Source organism: Lontra canadensis, unplaced genomic scaffold (genome assembly GCF_010015895.1).
Source record: "Lontra canadensis isolate GAN:19392208 unplaced genomic scaffold, GSC_riverotter_1.0 scaffold1, whole genome shotgun sequence".
Taxonomy (NCBI): Eukaryota; Metazoa; Chordata; class Mammalia; order Carnivora; family Mustelidae; genus Lontra; species Lontra canadensis.
Window position 1 is genome coordinate 25,442,106 of NW_022630995.1, and position 27,621 is coordinate 25,469,726.

The window sequence follows — 27,621 nt, forward strand, 5'->3', positions numbered from 1 at the left end:
ACCATCTCTCCTAAATGTAAGATTATCTTTTTGATATACATGTAACTATATACCATGCTTCATTTATTGCTTACCTAGATTTTTTTTTTAATGGGAAGGCACCCAGAAGAGTTTTTCACAGAGAATTCATTTTGTATTAAAACAACATGGAATGTTCCAGTTTTTTTGCAGAACATTAAGCACTTTTATAGCACTAATACAAGATGAAGGTACCAATGCCTTCAGTAATGGGAGTTATAATTGTCTAACTAACCTGCTTGGTGGGAGTCCAGTCTTGAACAAAGAAGGAGGAGAAGTAAACTCAGCTTTTGTAGATGGAAGTGCTGCTTCCTTCTCTGAATTTCCAGTTCTTCCCTGCTGTACCTTAAAAAAAAGGGTTATTAGCTTATTTAATAGAACACTCAAACATACTATACTAAACATGTTAAAATAAATTTGTAACATCTGATCTGAATTTAAATATGAAGAAAGTTTTGTTGCTGAATATTAAATAAAATTACCCTATTTGAGAACAGCACTAGGCGAAAGGCACCAAAGGCACCAAAGGGGATCAAAATGTTCCCAACTATTAAGAAAGTTCATACTAATAATGTCACTTAAAAGTCCAATAAGCTATAACTCTTCAGTCCTTTCATAAATTCCCTTAAATCATCACAGCTAAGTCCAAGATACTTGGTTATGACTCCAAGTTTCGGAGTTCAAGAAAGGCCTTGAAGAATTTTCCCCTTTTATGTTTACTACCATTTGGAAAAAACTACCAACGGCCATTTTAGCCATTCAGACCATGTTCTATTCAGACTGTGATTTGCTCCAACATGAGTATCAATAATCTATTCCTGTGCTTCCATACCATTTGTTTTCCCCTCATTATGAACAGTACCACCGTCCTGTCCGTCAGTACATCTAGAAGCTTGAAGGTAGTAATCGGTCTCCTTAATAGCCTCTTTCCCCTCTTTATATCCACCTTCAAACAGTTATCTACTTACTCTATAATTTCTCCCAGATTTAGCCACCCTTTCTGCTCCTAGCAGAGCTTTTCATAATGGTCCAGTCATACTCCTTTACACTGGGGAAATTATTCTTTGTGCTCTTTTGCTTTTATACTCACCTTCTGGTCTTAAATCATTCAGTTATTAAATTTAAGCTAAGTTGCCCAGCACTTGAATAATATCATACCATATTTTATGTCCTACTTATATTCTACTGTTCAATCTAAATTCAGGATCATTCTCTTTCATCATGAGGCAAAGGCCAAGAAAATCTCAGACACCTTGACTCTGTTACATCCAAATCACTGACTGAATTCCAAAAACCATCTACTTCTCACATTATCAGTGTGAGAGAAAAATAATGTATTTGAGCCATTAAAGTCAGATCTCTCATTAGTACTGCTGAACCCAATCCCTAATGGGAGTCTTCATATAATTAAGGCTCAACATTGACATTTTAGAGCACTACTCCTTAAAAAAAAATTCACTTAAAAGGCCCAGATCCCAGTGAGGAATAACAGAGGATCAGCACTAAGAAAATGAGGATAGAAGGTAAGAAACGGATCTGATAAACACCTGAAAGGTAAACTGACAGAACGTGATGACAGGGAAAATAAACATGGTTCACTCATCGAATATTAAATATCTATCACCTAAAAAAACTATTAATAGAGGCTGAGACTAGAGAGAGAAATACAACAAAATCTCAGACCATGGGACAAGACACACCAACTATCAGAGCAATACGATAAATTCTAGGAAGAAAAGTAACTGTGGGATAAAAGATGCTACGAGAACACAGAAAAAGAAATGCAATATTCTTCCTGCAAATGTCTGGAATATCGAGAGTTGACAGTACGATCTCAACTGTGCTGAGCTTCAGTAATTTATATCCGATGTCTTACGTATCTAATAAGCAACTCAAACTTACCGTGGCCTAAACAAAGCTACTGATTCTCCACAGATGATCCCTCAAACTGATCCTATCCAAGTCTTCCCCATAAGTAAAGAGCACCATCATCTACTGAACTGCTTAAGGGAAAAAAAAAAGAAATCCTAACAATTATCCAATAGATGACTATCCTACATCAACTTTATCTTTATGATATATACCAAATTCAACCACTGATTATATCCACACTGAAAACCCAGGTTATACCTACTACCACTTCTCAACTGTTCTGCTAAATTTTCGGCTTTAGTCTCACCTCTGGAAAACCCATCCTCTGTATATAGCCAAGCAATCTTACTAAAAGTGTAAATCAACTCCTATCTCTCCCCTGCTCAAAATTCCCCAATGGCTTCCCATTGCAAACAGAATAAAACCTTTTTTTCTGATAAAAAATTTATCATGGCCTACAAGTATTTACATTGAATTTAGGTTTTATTCAAATCTGTATCTCAAGTACCTAAAAACAGTGCCAGGCATGCAATAATTGCTCAATATATTTATTTTATTTGATTGAATTTGGGACTCAGCTTGAATGTCACATCAAAGCCTTTCATAGGATTTAAGAGTTTATAGCTATATAATTTTTTGGCCCAGTTATCTAATTAATGACTACTTTTCCTCTTAGTTCAGGAATACTCTAAGATTACAAAGTCGAGATCTATAATGCTCACCTCCTCTCCCTACTTAAGCCTGAGATGCTTCCTGGCATAGTCAACACTCAATTAAAAACTGGGAAGGGGAAAGAGAGAAGAGCTGAAGAAGAGAAGCATAAGGGGGAAAGAGAGAGAGAAGAGAACACAAATGAAAAATTATTTTTAATAGGGGGAAAGCAAGAAAATGCATCAGGAAAACACAGCACAATTTTAAACATGTAATTTCCTTTCTCCCTAATATTTTTGTAAAATCTAATTATGAAAATCTCGCCATTTTAGCAACTCTCCTAATCAACTTGCATCCACTTGTCTTCAGATGTTACACTCAGAATTACAGACTCAAAACCTGTTTAACTAGAATGAGACTGTTGTTTTTTTTTTTTTTTAAACATTAACCTAGAATTTTGAGAAGTAACTATAAGGTACCACAACAGATTTTTTTTTTTAAACATTTTATTTATTTGTCAGAGAGAGACAACGCGAGCACAAGCAGGAGGAGTGGCAGGTAGAGGGAGAGGGAGAAGCAGGCTCTCTGCTGAATAGTGAGCCCGATGTGGGGCTCAATCCTAGGACCCCAGCATCATATCCTGAGCCAAAGGCAGATGCTTAATTGACTGAGCCACCAAGGTGCCCCACCGTGACAGATTTCCTAAAAACAAAATCATGTCAGGTCTTACATAACCAAACAAAAGCTGAATGAAGTTTGTAACCTTGAGAAACTAAATATTTACCCAAATTATGGTACCAGTGATACCAAAACTTAGTTTGTGAAATTTCCTTTAGCTGCCCTTCATAGCATTATTTATAAAAGGTTAACCTTACAAACAAAATAATGCCTAAAAAGAAATTTAAGTGTGGTACACCCAAATAATACATTATGCAACTACTTAAAATGTTATTTGTCAAAAAACTTTAATAAACTAGGAAAACATTTGCCACATAATATTAAGGTAAGAAAAGGAAAAGTAGCAAACCACATAAATTATAATTTTGTTTCAACCCACAAAAACAAAAAGACTGACAAAAGCAATAAAATTGGAGACTCTGAAAGCATATTAAAAAACAGTAACCGACTGAGCAAACCAAAGAACTTGAATCACAAGTCAGCAACAAGAAAACAAAGATACTATTATTTTCATGGCAGGACCCCAAAAGGTTCAGGAATTGACAACTCTAGTTCCCAGAACATTTGAATCAACCAAGTATAAACTCTCTAAGCAGGCCACTGGAATCTATTCCCTGAAAAATCAAATCACCACAAAAAGAAAAAACAAAGTAACCCAATGACATGGACACGTGGAACTGTTAAAAGCTTAGCTCTACAGTAAAAACTGTATCAAATTTCATTTATATTCAGAGTTTCCAATCACCTTTTTAGAGGCCCATTCCCCTATGACCAAGGATCAACAAACATTCAAGGAGAGTCAGTCAGAAGCCAAAACAACAAACATACTATGCAAGAAAATAAAATCGAAATGAAATGAACAATCTATCATTAATAAAAATATCTTCTGAGAGACAGATAAGAAAAAAAAATACTCCAATACTGCATGCATGAACAACAGGATGCTACCGTTAAATACCAAAGAAAAACCTTCTTGGATACTCACAATATAACCACAGAAATGAATAGAAGAGTTTTACCGAAGAAATCTCCCAGATAACAGAAGACAAACAGAAAATACGACAGAAAAGAAAATTGAAGGACTAGCACAAGAGGTCCAGTATGTGAACTGGAGGTCCAGAAGACATTAAAAAGCAGAGAAAAAGTAAAAACATAATAGAGGAAAATACCCCAGAAATGGGAGGATATGTGCTCCCAGATTAAAAGAGTACAAATGAATGCTTGGTACAATAGATAATAGACCAAGACACACGGTTGTGAAATTTCAAAACATAGTGACAAAGCTTATACTCCTCCACGGGGAAAAACAAAATCATCTATGCATGTGTGTGCAGGTATAGACATAAAAATATTTTCACAGAAGGTTGTGGGTCAGTTTTTTCTTACATGTTACCCCTTCTCACTAGTCACTCTTTCCTTGCCCCTCCCTCCAAATTATATAATTACACAATTGTTTTTACATCCAAATAGGTGATTTTTATTTTTAAACCTATTAAACTACATCTCCCTTCATTTCACTAAAAACAAAAACAAACCAAACAAAAAACCCCCTTATTTATATTGAAGTATACAGAAAACTTTAAGAATGTCAAAATGTAAACAATCATTGAGGCATTATAGTAAACACACAGGGGTTCATTTATACTATTTTATCTACTGGTTAGTATGTTTGAAAATTTACTTAAAAAAGGTAAAAAAAAATGGTTATTTTAAAGAGGCTGGTAGGTGGCTTGTCTCTCAGTTGTTTAAGGAATTTAAAAAGTATACTTGGAGCAGACATGACAAAAACTTAAATTACAAATCTTAAATCTGTTCCTTTTTCCATTCACTAGCTTAAGATGGGTTCCTCATTCCTTTCATCCCTACAGTGCTGCAACAGCTCTTTATCTGGTCTTACTTCCCTTTCTCTTCCTTATATTCTAAAGCCTCCCCTTCTATAGAACACTTGTCAGTTTTCTAAAAATCAAGTCTGCTCATGCTTATCCTTCTACTCAAGAACTTTAAAATGGCTTCCTATGGCCGATACAAATGTCTATAGACTAGTTTAAGATTAAGGTCTTTCCCATCATGGCCCCACATCTACCATTTCCAGGCTTCTCTCCTTTAATATCTCTCATCCGCCCCAACTCTGCTATCTGGTTTTGTTGATATTGCTCCTTCTACCTACAAAGTTCTATACTCCCCTCTTTTCTACTAATGAAAACTCACTGTCTTTCAGTTAGCATGTCTGAATCCTTCTAGACTCTGCACGTTAGGATAACCAACTCTGTCTTCTGAACTCCCTACTGCACTTTAATAACAGCACTAACATAACAATTCTCAAAATATAACATGACTAGTCCTTCTATATACATCACTCAGATCATGAGCTCCCTGAATACAGAGATCCTGGTCTTACTACAGTATCTGGTACGGTGCCGTGCACATTAGAGGTGCTCGGACATAACAGGAAAATTGGGGAAGTCCTTTTCCTTCTTTCTGTCTCACCAATCCTAGTAATTGTAATTCAAACAGTGGATTGGTAGATAAGATCTTGGACTTTTTTACACCTTACACTGATGCCAGAATTATACTACTTAAAAGCCACATCCAGAATTATGTTACTTATTCAGCACAAATAGGCACAAATAGGCAATAACTCCTCCAACTTGTCCTGTTTCTAAGGCTTTCTAGTACTGAACCCTGCAAAGCCACCTCTCTTCCACTCCTTTCCAAAAGAACTCTTCCGATAAGGCTAATTTCTATTTTTTTTTAATTCATGGAGATATTTTTTTTTAAGATTTTATTTATTTATTTGACAGACAGAGATCACAAGCAGGCAGAGAGGCAGGCAGAGAGAGAAGGGGAAGCAGGCTCCCCGCTGAGCAGAGAGCCCGATGCAGGGCTCGATCCCAGGACCCTGGGATCATAACCTGAGCCGAAGGTAGAGGTTTTAACCCACTGAGCCACCCAGGCGCCCCCATGGAGATATTTTCAAGATTTATTTAGTTATGAGAACGAGAACATGTGTGTGCGAGCACAAGCAAAGGGAGCAAGGGGAGCAGCAGGCAGAGGGAGAAGCAGGCTCCTCGCTGAGCAGGGAGCCCGATTTGGGGCTTGAGTCCAGGACACTGGGATCACGACCTGAGCCAAAGGCAGAAGCTTACCTGACTGAGCCACCCAGGCATCCCGATAAGGCTAATTTCTTAAATACTCTCATCTACTATCCACTCAATTAAGTTGAGTTTCTTTCTTTGCCCAAGCTACTTCCTAATCCAGAATACTTTTTCTTCTGTTCTCCATACTCAAGATTCTGATTAAAATGGCATATGCTTCTCTAATATCCCATCTTTAGACTCTTATTTATTTTATTTACTTATGTGACACACAGAGAGAGCAGGGGGAGTGGCAGGCAGGCACAGGGAAGACTCAGCAGGGAGCGCCACACGGAGCTCGATCCCAGGACCCTGGGATCATGACCTGAGCCAAAGGCAGCAGGTCAACCAACTGAGCCACCCAGGTGCCCCCAACTTTAGACTTCTAAAAAACTACAGAAATAGAAAGGAACTATATATGACAATCAAAGTTATTTCTAATCCCAGAGTAATTCTTTTTGCCTTTTTTAAATTTTAAAATCAATTAACATATAATCTTAGTTTCAGAGGTAGAGATCAGTGATTCATCAGTCCTATATAATGCCCAGTGTTCATTACATCACATGATCTCCTTAAAGTCCGTCACCCAGTTACCCCATCCCCCCACCCACTCCCCTAAAGCAACCCTGTTTCCTATAATTAAGTCTCTTATGGTTTGCCTCCCTCTGATTTTGCCTTGTTTTATTTTTCTCCCCCTTCTCCTAGGCTCCTGTTTTGTTTCTTAAATTCCATGAATGAAATCGTAATTGTCTTTCTCTGAGTTATTTTGGTCAGCACAATATCCTCTAATTCCATCCACACTACTGCAAATGGCAAGATTTCATTTCGATGGCTGAGTAATATTCCATTGTATACACATTCACCTCTTCTTGATCCAGTCATCTGTCAACGGACATCTGGGCTCTTTCCACAGTTTGGCTATTGTGGGTATTGCTGCATAAACATTGGTGTGCAGGTGCCCCTTCAGATCACCACATTCCTATTTTTGGGATAAATAACCAACAGTGCAGTTGCTGGGTCATAGGGTAGCCCTATTTTCAACTTCTTGAGGAACCTCCATACTGTTTTCCAGAGTGGCTGCACTAGCTTGCATTCCTGCCAACAGTGCACGAGGGTTCCCTTTTCTCCACATCCCTGTCAACATCTTTTGTTTCCTCACTTATTCAATTTAGCCATTCTGACCAGTGTAAGGTGGTATCTCATTGTGGGTTTGATTTATATTTCTCCCAGGGTAATTTCTCATCACTCAATTCTCCAATTTCTGTAGCATTTTGTCTAAAATAAACATCTTGGTACCTAATACTACCTAAGAAAATTACCTCTGCATATTTGGGATACCCATTACATTCTTAAAATATTTTTTGTATTCTCCAGAGTTGCAGGAAAGATAGTACGAGACAACTAGGACTTTTTTAAAGAATAATAGCCCTAGAGAAATTTGAACAAGGAAATTTTAAGGTAACAGAAACTTGTCTGAAATTTAATGTCAACGGCAACCTGAAAATGCCAAGCACTCCCATACAACCAGTAGTTGCAGATTTTGAGCAACATCAATAAAATATATCCTACAGATCACAATATACATAAAAAGTTTGAGCCTCACACATTATTAAAATATACACCCTAGGGGCATGTGGGTGGCTCAGTCAGTTAAGCATCCAATTCATGATTTTAGTTCAGCTCATGATCCCCGACCCAGTCGGGCTCCCAGCTCAGCAGGGAATCTGCTTGAGGTTTTCCTCCTTTATTTCTCCGTGCCCCGACTCATATATACTCTCTCAAATAAATATTAAAAAAATACACACCCTGTTTCCAAATCAGTATTTGTAACAGATGAGTAATATTTAATGTGCATTATCAAGGCAAGAAAAAGCATTAGACTATACCCATTAAATTCAAATCCTTATTCATTCAGAACCAAATAAATGAGAATGGAACAATAACCTCCTCTCATGTAGCCAAAAGAAACTTCAAAATAATTTTGATACACAGTATGCATATAAAAAATGCATTCATGGTGACCACTTTCAGTAAGAGACCAGGCCCTGGGAGTTTTTATTCTTTAGTTTCAGAAGTCGACTGCAAAAAGACAAAATACACAGAACCTGGTAGTTTACAAGGTCATTTTGTTTTCATTTGTTAGAAGAAATAAGAAGGACCATTGCAAATGAACTATTTCATCATTAAGACAACTTTTCTACCTATTTGTTGTAATCAAGTGTAACAATATATTTACTCCTTAAATAAGAAGATAGCACCAAAAAGCACCTGACGACCATTTAAAATAAAACAGACATCATTAAACACTTTCAAAAGATTGACAGCAGAACAAGAACCAAATACTTACCCAAAGTAGGATGCAAATTAAAATTAAATTCTCTACCCACAACTGTGTCCAGCAGAGCGGCTACATCTGCGGCTATAGCACAGGTATTGCATAAGGCAGTATTGCGGTGGACAGGGCTGCAGTCCCAAAAGGGTCACAGGAAAAGTGCCTGCCCGCAGAAGTTCCCTGAGTACATAACCCAATCTAAAAGCCACTCCCAGTCTTCATTCCAGTGTCGTTCAATACAAGAATTAAGAACTAAGAAGTAATAAGGTAAAGGAAAAGAGTACACAATCAGGTTTTGAGAAAAGTTTGCAGGTTGCAGTGTATTGCAGAAGTATGAAAATATGACATTATTCTTTGGATTGGGCCTGTGATCATATGGGATGGAGAAGCCAGAAGTCAGACTTTATTTCCAAGTGAGATTATCAATCTGCAAGTCCCTATAAGGCCTAATCCTTTTAAGCTACGAATTTTAAAAATCAACGGCTTTATCCTCTTCTGTTGAGTCTTTCTTAGAGACTCCTAAAAATGCGTAAGCTTTTTGAGACATCTTGAACTGTAAGACACATTACACCAATGATTTTAGTGTCATACAGATAATAAGCAGTATGCCATCTTCTTTACCACTTTTTTAAAAGAAAATTGAGAAAAATAAATCTCCAGTTCTGGTAAGAATGATAGCACGATCTAAAATGAGAGCTTAGCCTATTGGTGTGAACATGTCCTACAAACAAACATAGACTATAATTTAAAATAAAATCACGACATATAGCAAGAATAGTTTTACTTGGCATTTGTTAGTATAATAGGCTATAAATTCACATGCTTGCAAAAGTGGAGATAAAACAACAATCAGCAAATTTGTAAGTCACCAGGAAGCTGAAGGTTTGGAAAAAAGGTAGCTGTTTCCACTTTAATCTCATCCTTTGAGTAGTGGTACGGGAGCAGACTCAAGAACAAAAAATGAGAGCAACCAAGGATAATTTACTAAAATTCACCTTAAAAAGATTGAATCTGCCATCTTGGATCTCTGCACCTGGTGTAACTTCCATAGTACAGTCTTCGGCCTAAGTTAAATAACATATTCCCCATTAAGATACCACATAATTTTTAATTGATAGGCCATATAAAGAAAAACTAGCTGTGGCTAGTCTGTGACTTGAAACTAAGAACATCAGATAATCATTAATACGAAATTGAAAGGGAAGGAAGGGCAAAAAACAAACATGGTAAACAGAATGAAAATTTTAAACTATCTTAGAGCATTTAACCACCTTAACAGGGAAAAAGTGATTTATCTGGGGAGTAAAATTTGGGACTGTAGAAAAGCCTGGGGTATTCTGGAATATTTACTAATTACCGTAATTTTATTTGTAGTAGAGGTAACTGGTATAACTTCAAGTCCCATGCGTATCCTCTTTTGTTTTTCACAGTAAGCTTTCCAAGTATCTTCATTAAACCCATAATTAAAATAATCAGAAAGATCAGCACCTAAAGATAAAACACAGTGTTAGTGTACAAATATTTCAATCCTATTTTTATGCAGTATATAAAAGAAACTATGATATAAATTTAGTGTTCTATCAGTTTTATCACCCCTTCTAATTTTTCCCAATTACTTCCATAAAGGAATGGTACTATAAAAATTTTTGATCAAAAGTATTTCCTTCAAGCCAGAGCACTATGCTAAGCAAAATAAGTCAGAGAAAGACAAACACCATATGATTGCACTTGTGGAATTTAAGAAACAAAACAAACGAACATAGGGGGTAAAAAGTATTTCCTTTAGAAATGGCATTACAATAAAAACAATATTCAAGTCCACTTTGGTATGATGCAGTAAGATTTAATTATACAGGCCATTCTTATTCCTCATCTACTTAAAACAAGAAAAATTACATTAAAAATAATATTCTAAATGGGTTCTAAAAAAAAAAAAAAAAACTTTTCTAATGACCATCTGTACTAAAAATCTTTTCAAACAGATATAATCCACGATAATCTTACCCGGTTTACGCCATGGTTTATCTTCAAAGGAATCCAAATCTACCTCCAAGAGTGGAACTCCATTAATGCTTCCAGGTGCATCAAGGTCTACCCCTTTAACTTTTGTTCCTATTTTATAAAATTACAAAATGGTGAAGGAGCTGTTATTAGCAAAAAGCTGAGAGATATAACAGAAAACAGAAACCATTAACCCTTTTTACTACCGATAGCACTAAATACAGCAAAGGTTCCAAACAATGCATTAGAGTTATTTTTAACTTAAATAAAAGCTGAGATCAAACTTTATGGAACAGCTGTAAAATTAACTGGACTGAGAGTTTAGGTGCTAGCTGCTTATAAGGAATTCCTGTACTAACAGGAAGTTGCTAACTTCCATGTTTTAAATCACTTTTTTGTACAGCCTGTGAGCTTAGTCTTTACCTTTTCAAAGGGCTGTAAAACAAACAAGAAAGCCAACCATGTGACTGGAACCCTGTGACCCACACAGCCTAAAATATTACAGAAAATTTGTCCAGGGGTACCTGGTTGGCTCAGCCAGTTAAGCGTCTGCTCTCAGCTCAGGTCATGATCCTAGGGTCTTGAGATCAAGCCTCACATCAAGCCCCCAGCTCAGCAGAGGTCTGCTTCTCCCTCTCTCTGTGTGCTCATACATGTGCTCTCTCTTTCTAGTAAATAAATAAAGTCTTAAAAAAAAAAATTTGTCTGTCTCTGTCACGTATGGTCAAAACCACTCTTTTTAACTGAGCTGTAAGAATTCTACCTATTTATGACCTTCATATATATGCCTTATTTTCCTATTTATACAGTTACAAGTTTTACCTGTAGTTCCATAAACTCTTCCCCCTGTTTTGATGTTAAGATTTACAGGTGCTGTACCGTAACTCCTAAAAACAAAATAAAAATTATACTGAGAAACTTAAAACAGCAATATATTCAATGTGTACAAATAAATTATACATCCACATAATTAACTACATGAATTAACAATGACTCACACATTTCAGAAAATGTTCTAAACTAATTAAAAAATATATTTTTTAAAAGTCTACCATTTTTTCCATCTAAAAAACCTACCTGCTACTAAGTCAGTATCTCACTGTACCAAACTTCGTTTAAGAAATTTGGCTAAGAGGAAAAAAGTCTATATACCTTGTCTTCATTTTCTCACCTCCTAGTTATTCAATATGCAGCAATCCTGCAATAAAGAATTTCTCCATCTTGTTTCCAAGTCCAGTGACCTCTCGGTAGTCCTCCCTGCACTGGTTACTATTGATAAATCCCCCTTTCAAATACCCATAGGGTATTTTTACCCATAAAAATGAATTCATTTATATTAAATCTAAAAATAAATCTAGGGTGATAAAGTAGAAAAGTGTTTGGAAGTAGTCTGTGGTTAATGACTAAAGAAATATTAAAGAAATTCCTAGAATGCTAGTAAAGGCCCGTATTTTGATCTGGGTGATGTTTATATGAATGTACACATATGAAAAAATTATTGAGCTATACTTTTTTAATGTAATATACACATGACAAAGGAAAAAAAAATAGAAAATCTGAAGTCAGACCCAGGTTCAAATACAAGTTTTGTCAATTACTACTTTATAACCTTGGCTAAGTCACTTAAGACCTCATGGATTTTGTATAAATTTTCTGTAACATGGGTTTACAGACAGTTCTCTACTTCTGCATACAATGCATTCTCGTATATGAAGAGGAAAATCAAATACACTAACCAAAACAGACTAAAACATAGGAAGATCTCAATGTTTTCAATGATATATTTCTCACAGTATAATCATGTTATTTAATTTGCTCCTTTATTCTCACAAGTTCAGGTAATTGGACTTGTAAAGATTCACTATTTCTGATCTGCCTAATTTCCATTTTTTATCTACAATGTACTAAAATTATGAGACTTAAGTTATTCACTTACATTAGCACCATCGTTTTTCAGTTTTCTGCTTAAAAATGATATATAAAAGTGAAAAATAAGTGTAATAAAATATTCAAATAATTGTATAAAGCTCCACTGCTATAAATGCAGAAACTATGAAATAACCCAAATTAAACTGTCACTGTCAGGTAGTACTACCATACAATCCTGAAGTGTTTAAATCATTTCAAGGACGTTAATTCATCAGTAAATGCTTAAATACAAAGAATGCATCAGACATAGTTCTAGGCTAAGGAACGATAATGATAAACTGAACAAATACAGCTCCTGTCCCACAATGCTTACATTTCAACAATCTAAATCCAGCACAGCAAAAGCACTTTTGGGTTATCTACATCTGAGTTCTAGCTGTTTAAAAGTCAAATGTATATGGGTGCCTGGGCGGCTCAGTCAAGGTTAAGTGTCTGCCTTCAGCTCAGGTCATGATCTCAGGGTCCTGGAATTGAGCCCTGGGTAGGGCTCCCTGCTCAGAGGGAAGTCTGCTTTTCCCTCTCCCTCTCTCCCTCCCCCTGCTTGCTCTTGCTCGCTCTGAAAATAATAAAATTAAAATGTTTTTTTAAAAAGCCAAATGTACAAAAATCAAGTAGTCTCTAAATGGTCCTCTTACAGAACTGCTAAGGATAAAACAAAATAGTATTCATAAAAGTCTTAATGATAAGTTCAATAAATGAACCTCTTGATTCCCACCCAGCTATTTTCCCTTCCATGTTTTGCCTTTAAAACACCACTTTTCAGGGCGCCTGCGTGGCTCAGTCAGCTAAGTGTCCGACTCTTGATTTCAGCTCAGGTCATGAATCTCACATGAGCTCAACCCATGAAGGGCTCCATACTCAGTGCAGGCTGCTTAGGACATTCTCTCCTCCCCCTCCCCCTCTGCTGCTCCTCCCCCTGCTCACTCATTCTCTGTCTCTAATAAATAAATAAAATGTAAAAAAATAACACCATCACTTTTCTTTTTTAAAACAACTAAGGCTTTGGTATTCATGTGTGTAGCGAAGCTTAGCTGTTTGGAAAATTGCACTTAAGCTGATCTGATGCCTTCCATCAGACGCCCATGAGGTCTCAGGATTCTCTAGGTGCCAGACCTTACATATTTGGGTTTTTAAGAAACTTCAAAATAAATGCATCAAAAAAATGTATTTTAACCTACTCCTTCTACATTACCCATACATGCTAATATACTTATAGGCACTCAATTAACTGCTCTAGAAAGCTCTAAGTCATTAAATCCTTTACCTCACTCTGCATCCACAACCAGTCACCCATGTTCCCGCTATTATGCACTCCAATGCGTCGTTTTCCATCCATCCCTATACTGCTGCCACAGGCTTAGACTGGCTTATCATCTCATGTGCACAATTCAAATGTATTCATTTCTTCCTATTCAGTCCACCTCAACTACTGCTGCAAGTTATCTTTTCAAATAAACTAACCTACTTAAAAACCTTTAAAGGTACTAACTCCCTCAAGTGGTTTCAATCACCTTTTCCCATCTTCCATATTCTCCAGCCCTGTAGTCTCTCTAAGCCAATGCTTCGACTACAGCTCAGTAGTGTCCTCTGCTAAATCATCAGTCCTCTTCCTCCTGACTCAAGAATTATTCAAACAAGTTCATACATTATCTCTTCTAGGACCTTTTCCTCAACAGGTGTAGGCTTTTAGTAACTCTCCTCCCAAAGTTTTCAATTCACTATTCTATTTCTATTCCAGCACTTAAACCCCACTGGAAGTATTTGCTCACTTGTCTATCTTCCTCACTACTTCCAGTAAATAAGGATGACTTTATTACTTTTCATAGTCTCATCATCAACTAATGTAGTGCCAACAAACATTTTTAAGTGTTTAGCAAAGGGGGAATCCAAAAGGTAAGAAACCACTTCTCTGTACAAGCTTACAGATAAAATGAACTTTTTGACAAAAGTATGTTGCCTGAAAAAAATGCTATTTTGTACTTTCTAACCGCTAAACCCATTTAGTATTGTTCCTGGAATACAATTTGCTCTTTAAATTTGCTTCTGAAAATTCTGTGCACAAAGTTAAATATTCATCAAATTTTATTTTCTCATAGACTCTCATAGACTCATAGTTTTCAAGAGATATATCTTGAAATATCAAGGTTAAGTTTTACACCCTTCAGAAAGACATGTAAGTTACTCTGAAATGCAAAAAGAAAAAAAAAACATAAAAAGTAGATCAACTGAAGGGTAGAAGCATGGACAGAAATACATACATTTACACGTATATTTGGTAAAGCAAACACAGCAAAATATGAATTGTGTAATCTAAATGATGGATAAAATGGGTGTTCACACAATTCTTTCAACTTCCTTAGATAATCTGAAATTTTTCATGTTGAAATACTGAGGAAAAAATACTGAGGAAAAGCTGTTTAGTCAACAAACATTTACTGAATATTTACTATATGTAAAGCACTTTGAGGAAAAGGGAAATACATAAACAATGGTTTCTACTCAAGGACTTTAGTGTCTAAAGTGATAAACATGAACCAACATAACTACATTTCATGAATCTCGAAACTGCTGTAAGAAATAAAGTTCAGAACTGAGGTGGCTGCAGGGATGACAAGAAACTAAACAACCTATGGAAGTAAAGTAGAATTTCATAAAAACCTAATGGTGGCTGTGAAGGCCCTGATGCCATGAATGACAAATTGGTATCTTTGGATGGTCATGAATTTATTGTAAAAAGAGAACATACACTAACATCCAGAACAATAAAAGCCATGTTGAGTGGCCCAGGTCGGTTTGCTGAGAACAAAACTAATGAAGTCAATTTTAGAGAGATCTCTTCACATGTGCTATCGAAAGTATGCATGTATTTTACCTACAAGGTTCACTACACTAACCACTCCACAGAGATTCCTGAATTCCCAGTTGCACCTAAAATTGCAATGAAACTGCTAATGGCTGCAAACTTCCTAGATTGGTAAAAAATTATAATAAATTGTTAGTTTTCAGAAAAAAAGAAAAAAAAAAGAAAGTTCAGAAAATGTACCATGTGAGTCTATGTACATTCAATATTTGAATGCAGTTTCTACCAAAAATTTGGTCATATTAATAAAATAAACACTATTTGCTTTAACTGTTAAATAAAATTATTTGTATTTGGGGCACCTGGGTGGCTCAGTGGGTTAACCCGCTGCCTTCGGCTTAGGTCATGATCTTAGGGTCCTGGGATCGAGCCCTGCATTGGGCTCTCTGCTCAGCAGGGAGCCTGCTTTCCCCTCTCTCTCTGCCTGCCTCTCTGCCTACTTGTGATCCCTCTCTGTCAAATAAAATAAAATCTTTAAAAAATAAACAAATAAATAAAAATAAAATTTGTATTTGCAACTACAGAAGAGTATTTACTACATACACAATGACTACAGTGTTCCTTTTGCATAATGCAGATGGCAAAGGCCTATTAACATAAAGGTCTACTGTCATTATATGTAAGCCCAACATTAATTTTTTTTTAAGTATTTTGTTTTTGGTTTTGGTTTTTTTAAATTTTTTATAAACATATATTTTTATCCCCAGGGGTACAGGTCTGTGAATCGCCAGGTTTACACACTTCACAGCACTCACCATAGCACATACCCTCCCCAATGTCCATAACCCCAACCCCCCTCCCCCCAGCAACCCTCAGTTTGTTTTCTGAGATTAAGAGTCACTTATGGTTTGTCTCCCTCCCAATCCCATCTTGCTTCATTTACTCTTCTCCTACCCCCTTAATGCCCCATGTTGCATCTCCTCTCCCTCATATCAGGGAGATCATATGATAGTTGTCTTTCTCCGACTGACTTATTTCGCTAAGCATGATACCCTCTAGTTCCATCCACGTTGTCGCAAATGGCAAGATTTCATTTCTTTTGATGGCTGCATAGTATTCCATTGTGTATATATACCACATCTTCTTGATCCATTCATCTCCAACATTAATTTTTTAAGTGGAGATGAGAATACTGAGAGTTATCTACCCCTAACATTACTGTCTCTTCTCAACCCTGATCTCTAGTTATAAAATTATAGAGTCCTTATTATAGTGTGAAATGGACCATGACAATAACTGAGTTACCTTTAAGCTCCTAAAATAACTTTTGAAAAAAAAAATAGCTCTAGTATAGAAATAAAATATTCAAAAATATTTATCTATATATTGCTTGATTCCAGATAAGGCTGCATAATGAATTACAGTGCAACTGATGAAAAGTTTATGCTCCCAATGCACAAGCACTACATTATGTATCTAATCTGATAAACCCCAGAAAAATACTGACTCTTATTCTGCCACCATAACAAAATCACATTCTGTACTTTAATATATTCCCTTCTAGCCTTTCTCTAAGATTCTTTATGTGCTCAATGAGCTAATGACAGTTGATTCACTAGATTCAGTTTTACAGACTATAAAACTTGAGACAACATATTATCTTAAAATGCCAACAGAATAATTAACAACTTCAAAAACACACTATGAAGAGCAAAAAAAAAAAATTTTTTTTATACTGTTTTTATTGGACAAAAAAATTTTAAAAACCTAAACTCAGTTTTGGATAATACAATGGAAGAACAATGCAGATGAAATCTGTAATTTAAGGTTTTCTAACTCTAACTAAAGAATGTGTACTCCCCAATTTATGAAAACATCTTAATTTCAGAAATCAAAAATAGCTGCTTCCATGGCGTTTTATCTAATAAACTATCTTTAAGAAAGAAATATTTTTATGGTGAAATTCCTTTTTGTCATGAGACAGAACTGAAATAACACTACTGATTTTAGGTGTACAACATAATGATCTGATATATGTATACACTGAAAAATGATTAGTTACTTATCACCCATCACCACACAGTTCTGTATTTTTTCTTGTGATAAGAACTTTTAAGATCTACTCTTCCAGAAACTCACAGTGAAATTTTAAGACTTCTTTCACATCATGGTAAGATGGAAATAAGTAAAAACAATGGAACCAACCACCACTGGTTTGATATAAGCATACTACCTTTGATTTAGGCACACAACTGTTAGTTAAAAATAACTTACCACCTGGGTGGCTCAGTCAGTTGAGTATCCAACTCTTGGTTTCAGCTCAGGTCACAATCTCAGGGTCATGAGGTTGAGCCCCATGTAGGGCTCCACACTCAGCAGGGCGTCTCCTTGAGATTATCTCCCCCTCTCTCTGCCCCTCCCCGCCTATATGCGTGGGCGTTCTCTCTCTCTCTCTCAAATAAATAAATCTTAAAACAAACAAACAAAAAAACAAAAAAAAACTTACCCATACTGTGGTGCTCCCGTTTTAATGTCTCCTATAGTGACATGAACATCATCCTCATCATCATCACTGTCACTATCACTATCATCTTCAGTCTCGGTCACTTTCTATACCAACATAAACAATTATAAAATACATTCAAGAATTCATCTCAACATCTAATATGAGTAACTGAAAAAGTAATCATTTTGTGTTTTTTGAAGTATAGTTTTAGAGAAAAATTACAATTTCATAGCACTGTTACCTCATGTGTAACTGTTATACATGATAAATAAGGATAAGAATGTAAAATAAAATCTTTTCTCAGCATCATCTTTTTGTAAATAACACCTCGTGTATTTTTTCCTATGATTTGCAACTGCTTCTCTGAAAAAAAAAAGTCTAAGGCATTGTACTAAGCTATTTAGAACATAAATTATAAAAAGTAAGTATCTGAGGAATTTTTATCAAGAATATGAAGAGGAAAACAATTAACTTTAAGAGTCATGGTTAAAAGACACCAAACAGTTAAGAAGCAGTTCAGTTATTCTTGTCATTCATTTACAGTTAGAAGAGTCCCTGGATGCAGATGATTGAGGGATTACTTTGTTTCTAGGAGCATAAAGTGGGACTATTTACAAAGGCTTTATTTTGGCTCTAAAAGGCAATTCTGTGCTTAGTCACAGAATAGTAAACAAAAAAGCAGGTCGCCTAGGCAAACTATTTTTTTGTATACAAGTTCAAGCCTGTAGAATAATGATTTCCTTCTTTTCATAGGATCAGAATGTTAAAATATTCATAAAACCAATACGTGTTCACCCCCCAAAAAGACACTTTTAACAGGCATCACTGAAGTTAGAGAATATCACATATTTATGTAAAAATATATTGTTCCAAAATTATGACAATCAAATTTGGGCTATGGGACTTAATGTTTTCCTTGAAAATGAGGTTCACTATGATCTCTAGTTGAGCTACAATCACTCAGTTCCTTGATAGCAGTCAGCTTCAAGCCTTCGCACATGCTCCTCTTACTTCATGGAAAGTCTCTTCCCACTACTGCCTCTCACCACTGTGCTTTTGATGGCACCAGATGAGGTGGAATATAAGAGCAGTCCAGATCACGCCGGACACTGAAAGTCATGTTCAATTTGTGGCTTTCTTCCTAAGTGAAGGGGAAACTACTATAAAGACTTTAAACAGAGAAGTAACTAAATTTCAAAGCCTTATGTTACCGGTTTCGGCACGCCATTTTCAGCAGTTTCGTCTTCAATTCCAGATGGAGGATTAGCACTACAAACAACAGAAATAAGCGCACAATCTGGTATTACTTTTCAGAAGTACAGACAGAGTACACTCGTATTTTTTAAAAGCTCTATCTGATAGTTTCCTAAAATTACTATCTCCACTGGAAAAGGAAAAGGATGGCAAAAACTTTGTGTGCTATTCTGCTATTCCTACTGCTTTGCATAACACCCATATTCAACATTCAAAGTAGAACAGAACTGCCAAAGGATGTCAAATTGCAAATCTGACAATGGGCTATAATTCAAGTTTTTTATTATTTTAAAAATATGCATCACACTTAATTTTATTTAGCCTAACTATTGGATATACGTTATTTCATAAAAGATACATTTTAAGATTTAAAAAAAGTTTATCTTCACGTAAGACTGCCTTTCCATTTGATGCCAATTAGTAGCTCCAGCCTAATTTTGATGCATTAAAAAACAAATTACTTTTTGAAGGCCAATCAATACCTGAATTTGCCATATTAAAGCAAAACTGAAATAAAATAATAAACCCCTCTTTTCTGAGACTCAAGCATATGGTCATTAATTACCAAATAAAACTTGTAGTACTGTACTGTAATTGGCTTCTTATATTTTAATAATTATGATTTCTATAGTGGCAACTAGCCATTAACCTCACTTTATAGTAAAGAAACCCAAGGACAAAGCAACTAACTCATATTTAGTAGGTTTTCTATGAAAAACCTCCAGATCTTGATATAGTTCAAACATCTTTTCATTAGATTTCTGCTTATCTCTTCTACACCCTACTTTGTACCAAGCAGTTTTTATACACATCAATGTAATCCCTACGTGGTATTTTACAATACAATCCTCATATAAAGCAAAAATGAAAATTTAATCGGGCGCCTGGGGTGGTTCAGTTGATGAAGCAACTGCCTTCAGCCCAAGTCATGATCCTGAAGTCCTGGGATCAAGTCCCACAATGGCTCCCTGCTCCGCAAGGAGTCTGCTTCTCCCTCTGACCCTCTCCCCGTCATGCTCGCTCGCTCTCTCTCTCTCTCTCTCTCTCAAATAAAATCTTTAAAACTAAACAAACTGAAAATTTAAATGTTAAGTTTTACTTGTGATACTTCTTGACCCAAGAAAACAAATATACAATTATAATTCTTTAGTACACTTAGCTCCTGCTTAATTAAGTTTCTAGGTAGCCAGAAACAAGTTCAGTTTGCCACGGAACAGTATATTCAGCCAAAACTTGGACAAATAAAACATGACAAAATTGGAGACAGCATAATGTGATGGTTAAGATGTTTTAACAATGAACCAGACACCAAAAAGCTGGGGAGAACTCTCATAGCAAGGACTCTGCTCAGTTAGGGCAAGGTGATGATGTACCAAGCTAAATACTAGAACACAGATTTGGTGAACATGCCTTCCCCAGTACTTTCTAAAGTTTTAATTCCCTATCACCATTAAAATGCTAGAAATACAAAATTATAAGCTTTCCCTAGAAAAATTAAGCTTTATGGATTGAAATTTTCCATAGGATAAAATAAACCTATAAGCTCTTCAAATAAAATTTTAGTAAAGAATACAAAGACATTTGACAGTAATACTCAGGGAAGATAGAAGACTTCCCTCCAATACATTTAAACAAGCTGAATATAGTAAAAATAAACAATGTGGAATCAGAAAATAAGCTTTAAGAATTACAACCAAGAAGTTATACCAACAAAATTAAGGGAATAGATTAGCTCACAAAAAAACTGCATTTAACTGTGAATCTGTAACACTACCCATTGATTCCTGAACAATTAAAAAACAGGGTATGAAAAAACTGTAATGACTTTTATAACTATAAGCTACACAAATTACAACTTTGTGAGTAAGATTAGGGTTAGGAACTGGGTTGTATACACAGATATTAATGATAAAATTTCACAATATAGCAATGAGTGGAAAAAAACTTCCAAATTAGGGGATATTTTTAAGTGAAGAAGAATCCCTTTCAGCATCCCTTAAGTTAATTCTATTTCCATGTCTCACTTCTTCCCTCCATTTACTTTTTTAAAAATGCAGACATACCTCACTTTGTCATGCTTTGCTCTATTATACTTCCCAGCTAAGTTTTTCAAATTGAAGTTTGTGATAACAGCATATCACCTATCAGTGCCATTTTTCCAACAGTGTTTGCTCACTTTGTGTCTCTGTCACATTTTGGTAAGTCTTGCAATATTTCAAACTTTTTCAATATTGTATTTGTTATGGCAATCTGCTTGATGTTACTACTGTACCTGTTCTGGTAGCTATGAATCGCAATCATTTAAGATGGTGAACTTAATCACTGAATACTGTGTGTGTTCTGACTGCTCCACTGACCAACCATCACCTGTCTGTCTCCCTCTCCTTAGGCTCCCTAGTCCCTGAAGCACAATATTGAAATTAGTTCAATTTATAACATTCTAAGGTGTCTAAGAGTTCAAGGTTAAGAGTCCACACGCCTCTCACTTTAATTAAGTTTAGGGAGGAAGGCATGTCGAAGGCTGGCACCAGTTGGCAAATGTGTAAATGCAGAGAAAAGTTCTTAGAGAAGATTAAAAGTGCTAAACTCTAGTGAACACATGAATGTCAAGAAAGTAAAAACACCTTACTGCTAATACAGAGAAAGTCTGAGTGGTCTGGAGAGAAGACCGAATCAGCCACCGTATTCCCTTAAACCAAAGGCTAATCCAGAGCAAGGCCCTTATAACCCTCTTCAATTCTATGAAGGCTGACAGAGGTGAGTTAGCTGTAGAAAAATAGTGTGAAGCCATCAGAGGCTGGTGCATCAGGTCTGAGGAAAGAAGCCATCTCCAGAACACAAAGTACAGGGTGACACAGCACGTGCTGATGGGAGAAGCTGCAGCAAGTTCCCCAGAAGACCCAGCTAAGGGAATTCAGAAAGGCGGCCACACTAAACAGCAGATTTTCATGGAGACAAAACAGCCTTCTGTTGGAAGGAGACGCTATTGCAGACTTCCACAGCTGGAAAGAAGTCAAAGCCCGGTTTCAAAGTTTCAAAGGACAGGCTGACTCTGGTGAGGGGCTAATGCAGCTGGTGACTTTAAGCTCAAGCAAATGCTCACCATTCTGAAAGTCCTAAGGTCCTAAAGAATTAACCTAACTCCACTCTGCCTGTGCTGTACAAATGGAACAACAAAGCCTGACGACAGCACATCTGCTGACAACATAGTTTACTGAACATTTCAAGCCCACCGAGGAGTCTACTGCTCAGAAAAAGGATTCCTTTCCAAATATTACTGCCCATCCACAATGCACCCGGTCACCTAAGAGCTCTCTCTCTGTTGAGACATACAGTAATAAGATTTATGTTTTCATGCCTCATAACAAAATATCCATTCTGCAGCCCATGGATCAAGGACTCATTTAGACTTTCAAGTCTTACTATTGAAGAAAAACATTTCATAGGACTACAGCTGCCACAGACAGAGCGATTCCTCTGATGGATCTGGGCAAAGTAAGTTGAAAACCTTCTGGAAAGGATGCATCATCCTCATCATTCGAGATGCCATTAAGAACATTCATGATTCACGGAGAAAGATCCAAATAGCCACAGGAACAGGAGTTTGGAAGAAGTGGATTCCAAACCTCATGGAGGACTTCAGGGGTTCCAGACTTCAGCAGAGGAAGGAAGTGCAGGTGTGGTGGAAATAACAAGAGAACTAGAATGAGAAGTGGAGCCTGAAGACGGGACTGCATTGTTGCAGGCTCATGATAAAACTAGAATAGATGAAGGATTGCTTCTCATGGGTGAGCAAAAAAAAAAAAGTGGTTTCTTGACATGGAACCTACTCCTGGTAAAGATGCGGTGAAGACTGTTGAAATGGCCAAAAAAGGGTTCAGATTATTACCTAAACTTAGTTGATAAATCAGCAGCAGAGTTTGGGAGGACTGACTTCAATTCGGAAGGAGGGTCTACTGTGAGTAAAATGCTATCAAACAGCATCAGTGCTACAGAGAAACCAACTGTTCATAAAAGGAAGAGTCAATGGATGTGGCAAACTTCACTGTTGTCTTAAAAGAAATTGCCACCCCAACCTTCAGCAACAACCACCCTTATCATCAACAGCGTTCAATTTCAAAGCAAGACCCTGTAACCAGCAAAAACAGGACTTGCTGAAAGCTCAGACAATGGTTAGGATTTTTTTTTAGTGTGAAAATACTTTTTAATTAAGGTATGTACATTGTTTTTTCAACATAATACTATCACACTTAAGAGATTCCACTATAAACAAAACTTTGATATGCACCTGGAAACCGAAAAATTCATCTGACTCACTTTACTGCTGTGGAACTGAACGCACAGTATCTGTAAGGTATACCCCTACCAACTTTGAAGTAGATTTCATATACCACAAAACCCACCAATTTGAAACATTCAACTGAATGGCTTTTCACATTTATAGAATATACAGAATAGTGCAACCATTACAACTGCCTAACTTCAGGACATTTTCATCACCTGAATAAGAAATCTTGTATGTATCAGTAATCACTCCCCATTTCCCCATGACCTCAGTCCTGGCAACCACTCTGTCTCTACAGATTTACCTATTTGTACATTTATTTTAATTGAACCATACAATATTCAGTTCTTTGGGACTGGCTTCTTCAGCTTAGCATAATGTTTTCAAGGTTCACCCACATTGTAACAGATATCAATACTTCATTTCTTTTTACTGCCACATAGTATTCCACGATATGGATATACCATATTTTATCTATCCATTCAACATTTGATGGACTTTTATTTCCATTTTTTTGGCTATTATAAACAATGCTGCTAGGAATATTCATGTATAAGTTTTTGTGTGAATATGTATCAATTTTCCAAGGCATATCTGTAGAAGTGAAATTCCTGGGTCATATAGTAACTATGTTTAACCTTCTGACAAACTGTTTTCTAAAACAGCTGCACCTTTTCTCAATTCTGCCATCAGTGATGATAGTTCTAACTTCTGCATATCTTCACCAACACCTGTTACTTTCTTTTTGATGGTAGCCATCCTATTCTGAGGGATGCAGAGTGATACTTCCTCCACTTTCTAAACCCAAATATTCTTTAAAAGATCTTTTTTTAACCATCCCTTCCCCATTAGGTGACATTAAGTCATTGATATTAGATTTGATGAGTAATGTCAGCATATCCCTGTACTTGTCTGTGTGAGTTCTTCTGAAATCTAGATGTTTCAAGCTGTTTACATGTTCTGTAAATGATACTCAAATCTTTCTAGCAGCCTAACAAAAGGAATCAATCTTATAACAGATTCATTAATTCCACTTTGAATTTAAATACAAAATGTTGAAATTATAACCAAAGTGCACTACCACCTTACTAATAAATCGCAAAAAGTTATTTAAAGGATTCTTTTTTTTAATCAAAAAAAATTATTTTGAAATTTTTTTATTAGTCTAACGGTTCTGTTGATACTCCACTACTATGCTCACTTAAGAGTACAAAGTTACTTAATAGTGAAGAGTATTCAAACCCTTACTTCAAAAACTCTGTCCCCTAAGCTACTAGCAAATAAACAGAACTGATTAGGTCCTGAAATAGAAATCAACTCTAAAGGATTCAATGTCTTTGAACCTTCAGTCAATATGCTGTATTCACGCTAATGATTACAATAAAACAATTCTGACAATTTGTTGCAGAACCACTGTATCATACAATCTGCATAAATATCAACAACAAATTCCACTAACCTGGCATTTTCTTCTTCTGGCCTTTCAACTTCATTTTCATCTACCAAAAAAAATACATAAATAAATAAATAAAATTAACAAACAAACCACTATTAAAGAAACCAGTATTATGAAAATCTGAAGTGATCATCACAAGCACTAACCTAGGTCCTTTGCCAAATCACTGTGCACATGCACGTCCCATGGGCCTATAAGCACATCCAAAGTTAGATCACCTTATAATGACTTAACAAAATATGTCTTTTATGAAAAAAAAATCAGACTTTACTTGTATAAAATTAAGCTTAATTTAAGAGGCATTAACTATTTCTAGATCTTTGTTAAGGAAACCCTACACATTTACATTTCAAAGAATATGACTAATGTTAAATCTTGCCACCAAAAGTAATGAATTTTACAAGTCTGTCAAAATCAAAGTTTGTCAAAGTCACAGCATCAAGGAGCTGCATGATGCCCAAACGTGCACTTTTACTAAAGAATATACATTTTAGGCAAGGAACACATATTAACTTTCAAATCCAGTTATCATTAACAGACAAGAAGAGACTGTGACTTAATGAAAAGTTACAAACCAGATATCAAGTCCCTTTCAAGAGGGAAGTACAAAGTGCACTGAACTTATTTTGGGGGAAAAAGATACATACGAAATAACTGAAAACTATAAACCTAAGGGACATGAAATACTTTTAATGATGTGGGTTAAAGAGCACTCTCTTAAAAATGAAAAACTTCACCTTAATACAGGAGACATTCGGGGTTTTCTTTATGGGCCATAATGTATTCCATCTCTTTCTCTCTCTTAATTAATTATTTTTAAAGCACGACTTTCAGACAAGGAGGTACCCTTGCAGGTGCATTCCATACAAACTGACCATCAAGAAACAAGACGTTAGTTTTACAGCATCAACTTTATTTAGCTATTATTACAGAAAGACTGTTTCTGAACGAAAGGGACGGGGAGGGTATCCTACAGCCAAGGGGCAAGAAGAGACACACCAACAGAGCTCAGAATGGAAGTAAACAGTAGGGGAAAGTGCGCGGAGACCAGGCGGCCGGGAAGCCCTCGCGGGGAGGAGGGCGAGGCAGAGGCCCGGCCCCGCGCCCAGCCCGACCGCCCCGGGGTGGCTGCGCGGTGGGGGCGCGGGCTGCGCGTAATGGGAGGCCGAGGGGAGCCCGGGGAACGTGCACGCCTCGCTCGGCCTAAGTCAGGCCGGAGGAGGCTCCGTACAAGAGGCCCCAGCGGCGGCGTGAGGGGCCCGGGACGCCGGCCGTTTGGGGGCCGCGAGGGAAGGCCTGAGAGAACGCGGGAGTGAGAGAAGGGACAGGAAGTTCCGTACCGCCATAGAGCCACTCTTCCTCCTCATCCCCTCCGGTCCCGCCGCTCAGCTCCGACACTAGGCGCTCGACCTCGCCGGCCGACATGGCCGCCCCGAGCACAACTTAAAGGCGGCGATCAACAGCCCCCTCCAACCCCTTCCCAGCCTCGCTGCCCAGGGGCGCGAGAGGGGCGCGAACCCGCCGGCCAGCGAACGAAGAAAGCGCGAGACTCAAATCCCAGAAAGGCGGCCGCGGCGTTGGAGGCTGCAAACAAGACGGCTCCAGCGGCGCTCCGCCTGCGCACGCGCAGGAGCAGCCCAGCGCCGCGGCGTCTTTAGGAGGCTTCGCTTCCGCGGCGCCGTCCACCTGGGCCCGGTTGCGCTTGCGCGCCGTAGTTGGCTCCGCCCCTGTGGAAGCCCGCTTTGCATTTTTAGCGTGGTTTTCTCCCGTGGCGGCGTCCGGAGTCTGCACGGGTTCCCCTCCCCCAACCTTTCCTGTAATAATCCTATTGCCTTTGCCTAGTGCACCATTGTTTCCTTATCCCCTTGATGCTTTCTTTCTCTTCTCAACTGTTTTTCTGTTTTTTAATCTTATGAAAGCTCTTGTTTTCGTTCTTCATGGATTGTGTCAGCCTTAATACAGAATTGTTACCTTATCGCTCCCGTTTCTCATTAGAAAAAGCATAATTCATGCCTACTTTGTTGAAAATTCAATTTTAAGGGCAAACGAAAGTCAAGCTAATGAAAAATGCATTCTCTTTGGTAAAATAAAACATTACAGTTAAGGTCGAAGACCCCCTCATCCACTACCCTCCCTTGCAGAAGTATCCCTTGTTGGCTGTTTGGTGTGAATCCTCAGATAATCTATACATTTACTTTATGTGCTTTTGGTGGAAGAACTTGAGATTAAAGAGTCTTAAAGGGTACAATACTGTATATCATCCTGCGGATTGTTTGTTGTTTTTTTTTTTTAACTGTTTTGGAGAGCCTTTCCATGTTAATATATTTAAACTATATTCATTTTTAAATGCTTCTCAATATTCCTATAGCATGGCTATCACAAAATGAATATGGTTATTTCCCTAGTGATGTACATTTAGATTGCTTTCAACGTTTCACTTTATCCAAAAAACCAAAACACTACAGTGAATAACCTTGTAAATGACTTCTTGCAGGTCTGTACAAGTATTTCTCCAAGATCATAAAGTATGTGCAATTTTTATTTTAGTAGATAATGCCACATTTTCAGGCTACTTTTGAACACATTTTTCAGGGAGAAGATGATAGATGGGTCAAAATTGGTGTTCTAGTTCTTAACTGTGACTACCTAGTTGCATGATCTCAGGTAATTAACTTCTCTTTGCTTCAGTTTTCTCATCCTTAAAA

At 36.9% G+C, this 27,621-nt stretch overlaps 2 protein-coding genes across 26 annotated transcripts in view; one reads left to right on the top strand and one right to left on the bottom strand.

Annotated features, from left to right (window-relative positions):
- FIP1L1 (factor interacting with PAPOLA and CPSF1) overlaps window positions 1–26,550 on the bottom strand; it is an 81,642-nt gene extending 55,092 nt beyond the window's left edge. For 4 of the 25 annotated variants that reach the window (XM_032851648.1, XM_032851616.1, XM_032851565.1 and 1 more), the window contains exons 1-10: window positions 26,257–26,550; window positions 25,063–25,107; window positions 24,920–24,959; window positions 19,133–19,190; window positions 17,922–18,025; window positions 11,509–11,573; window positions 10,690–10,797; window positions 10,043–10,173; window positions 9,681–9,749; window positions 254–363 (exon numbers count right to left, since the gene is read on the bottom strand). In XM_032851648.1, the coding sequence (XP_032707539.1) occupies window positions 254–363; window positions 9,681–9,749; window positions 10,043–10,173; window positions 10,690–10,797; window positions 11,509–11,573; window positions 17,922–18,025; window positions 19,133–19,190; window positions 24,920–24,959; window positions 25,063–25,107; window positions 26,257–26,341 (815 nt within the window). In that variant the 5' untranslated portion in view covers window positions 26,342–26,550. The remainder of the gene's footprint in view (window positions 1–253; window positions 364–9,680; window positions 9,750–10,042; window positions 10,174–10,689; window positions 10,798–11,508; window positions 11,574–17,921; window positions 18,026–19,132; window positions 19,191–24,919; window positions 24,960–25,062; window positions 25,108–26,256) is intronic. The other 21 variants (XM_032851690.1, XM_032851673.1, XM_032851591.1 and 18 more) reach the window with 7 other exon arrangements.
- LOC116871291 (elongin-C-like) lies at window positions 15,303–15,593 on the top strand. The gene has a single exon (XM_032863951.1). The coding sequence runs from the start codon at window positions 15,303–15,305 to the stop codon at window positions 15,591–15,593; it is 291 nt and encodes a 96-aa protein (XP_032719842.1).
- Window positions 26,551–27,621: the final 1,071 nt, after the last annotated feature.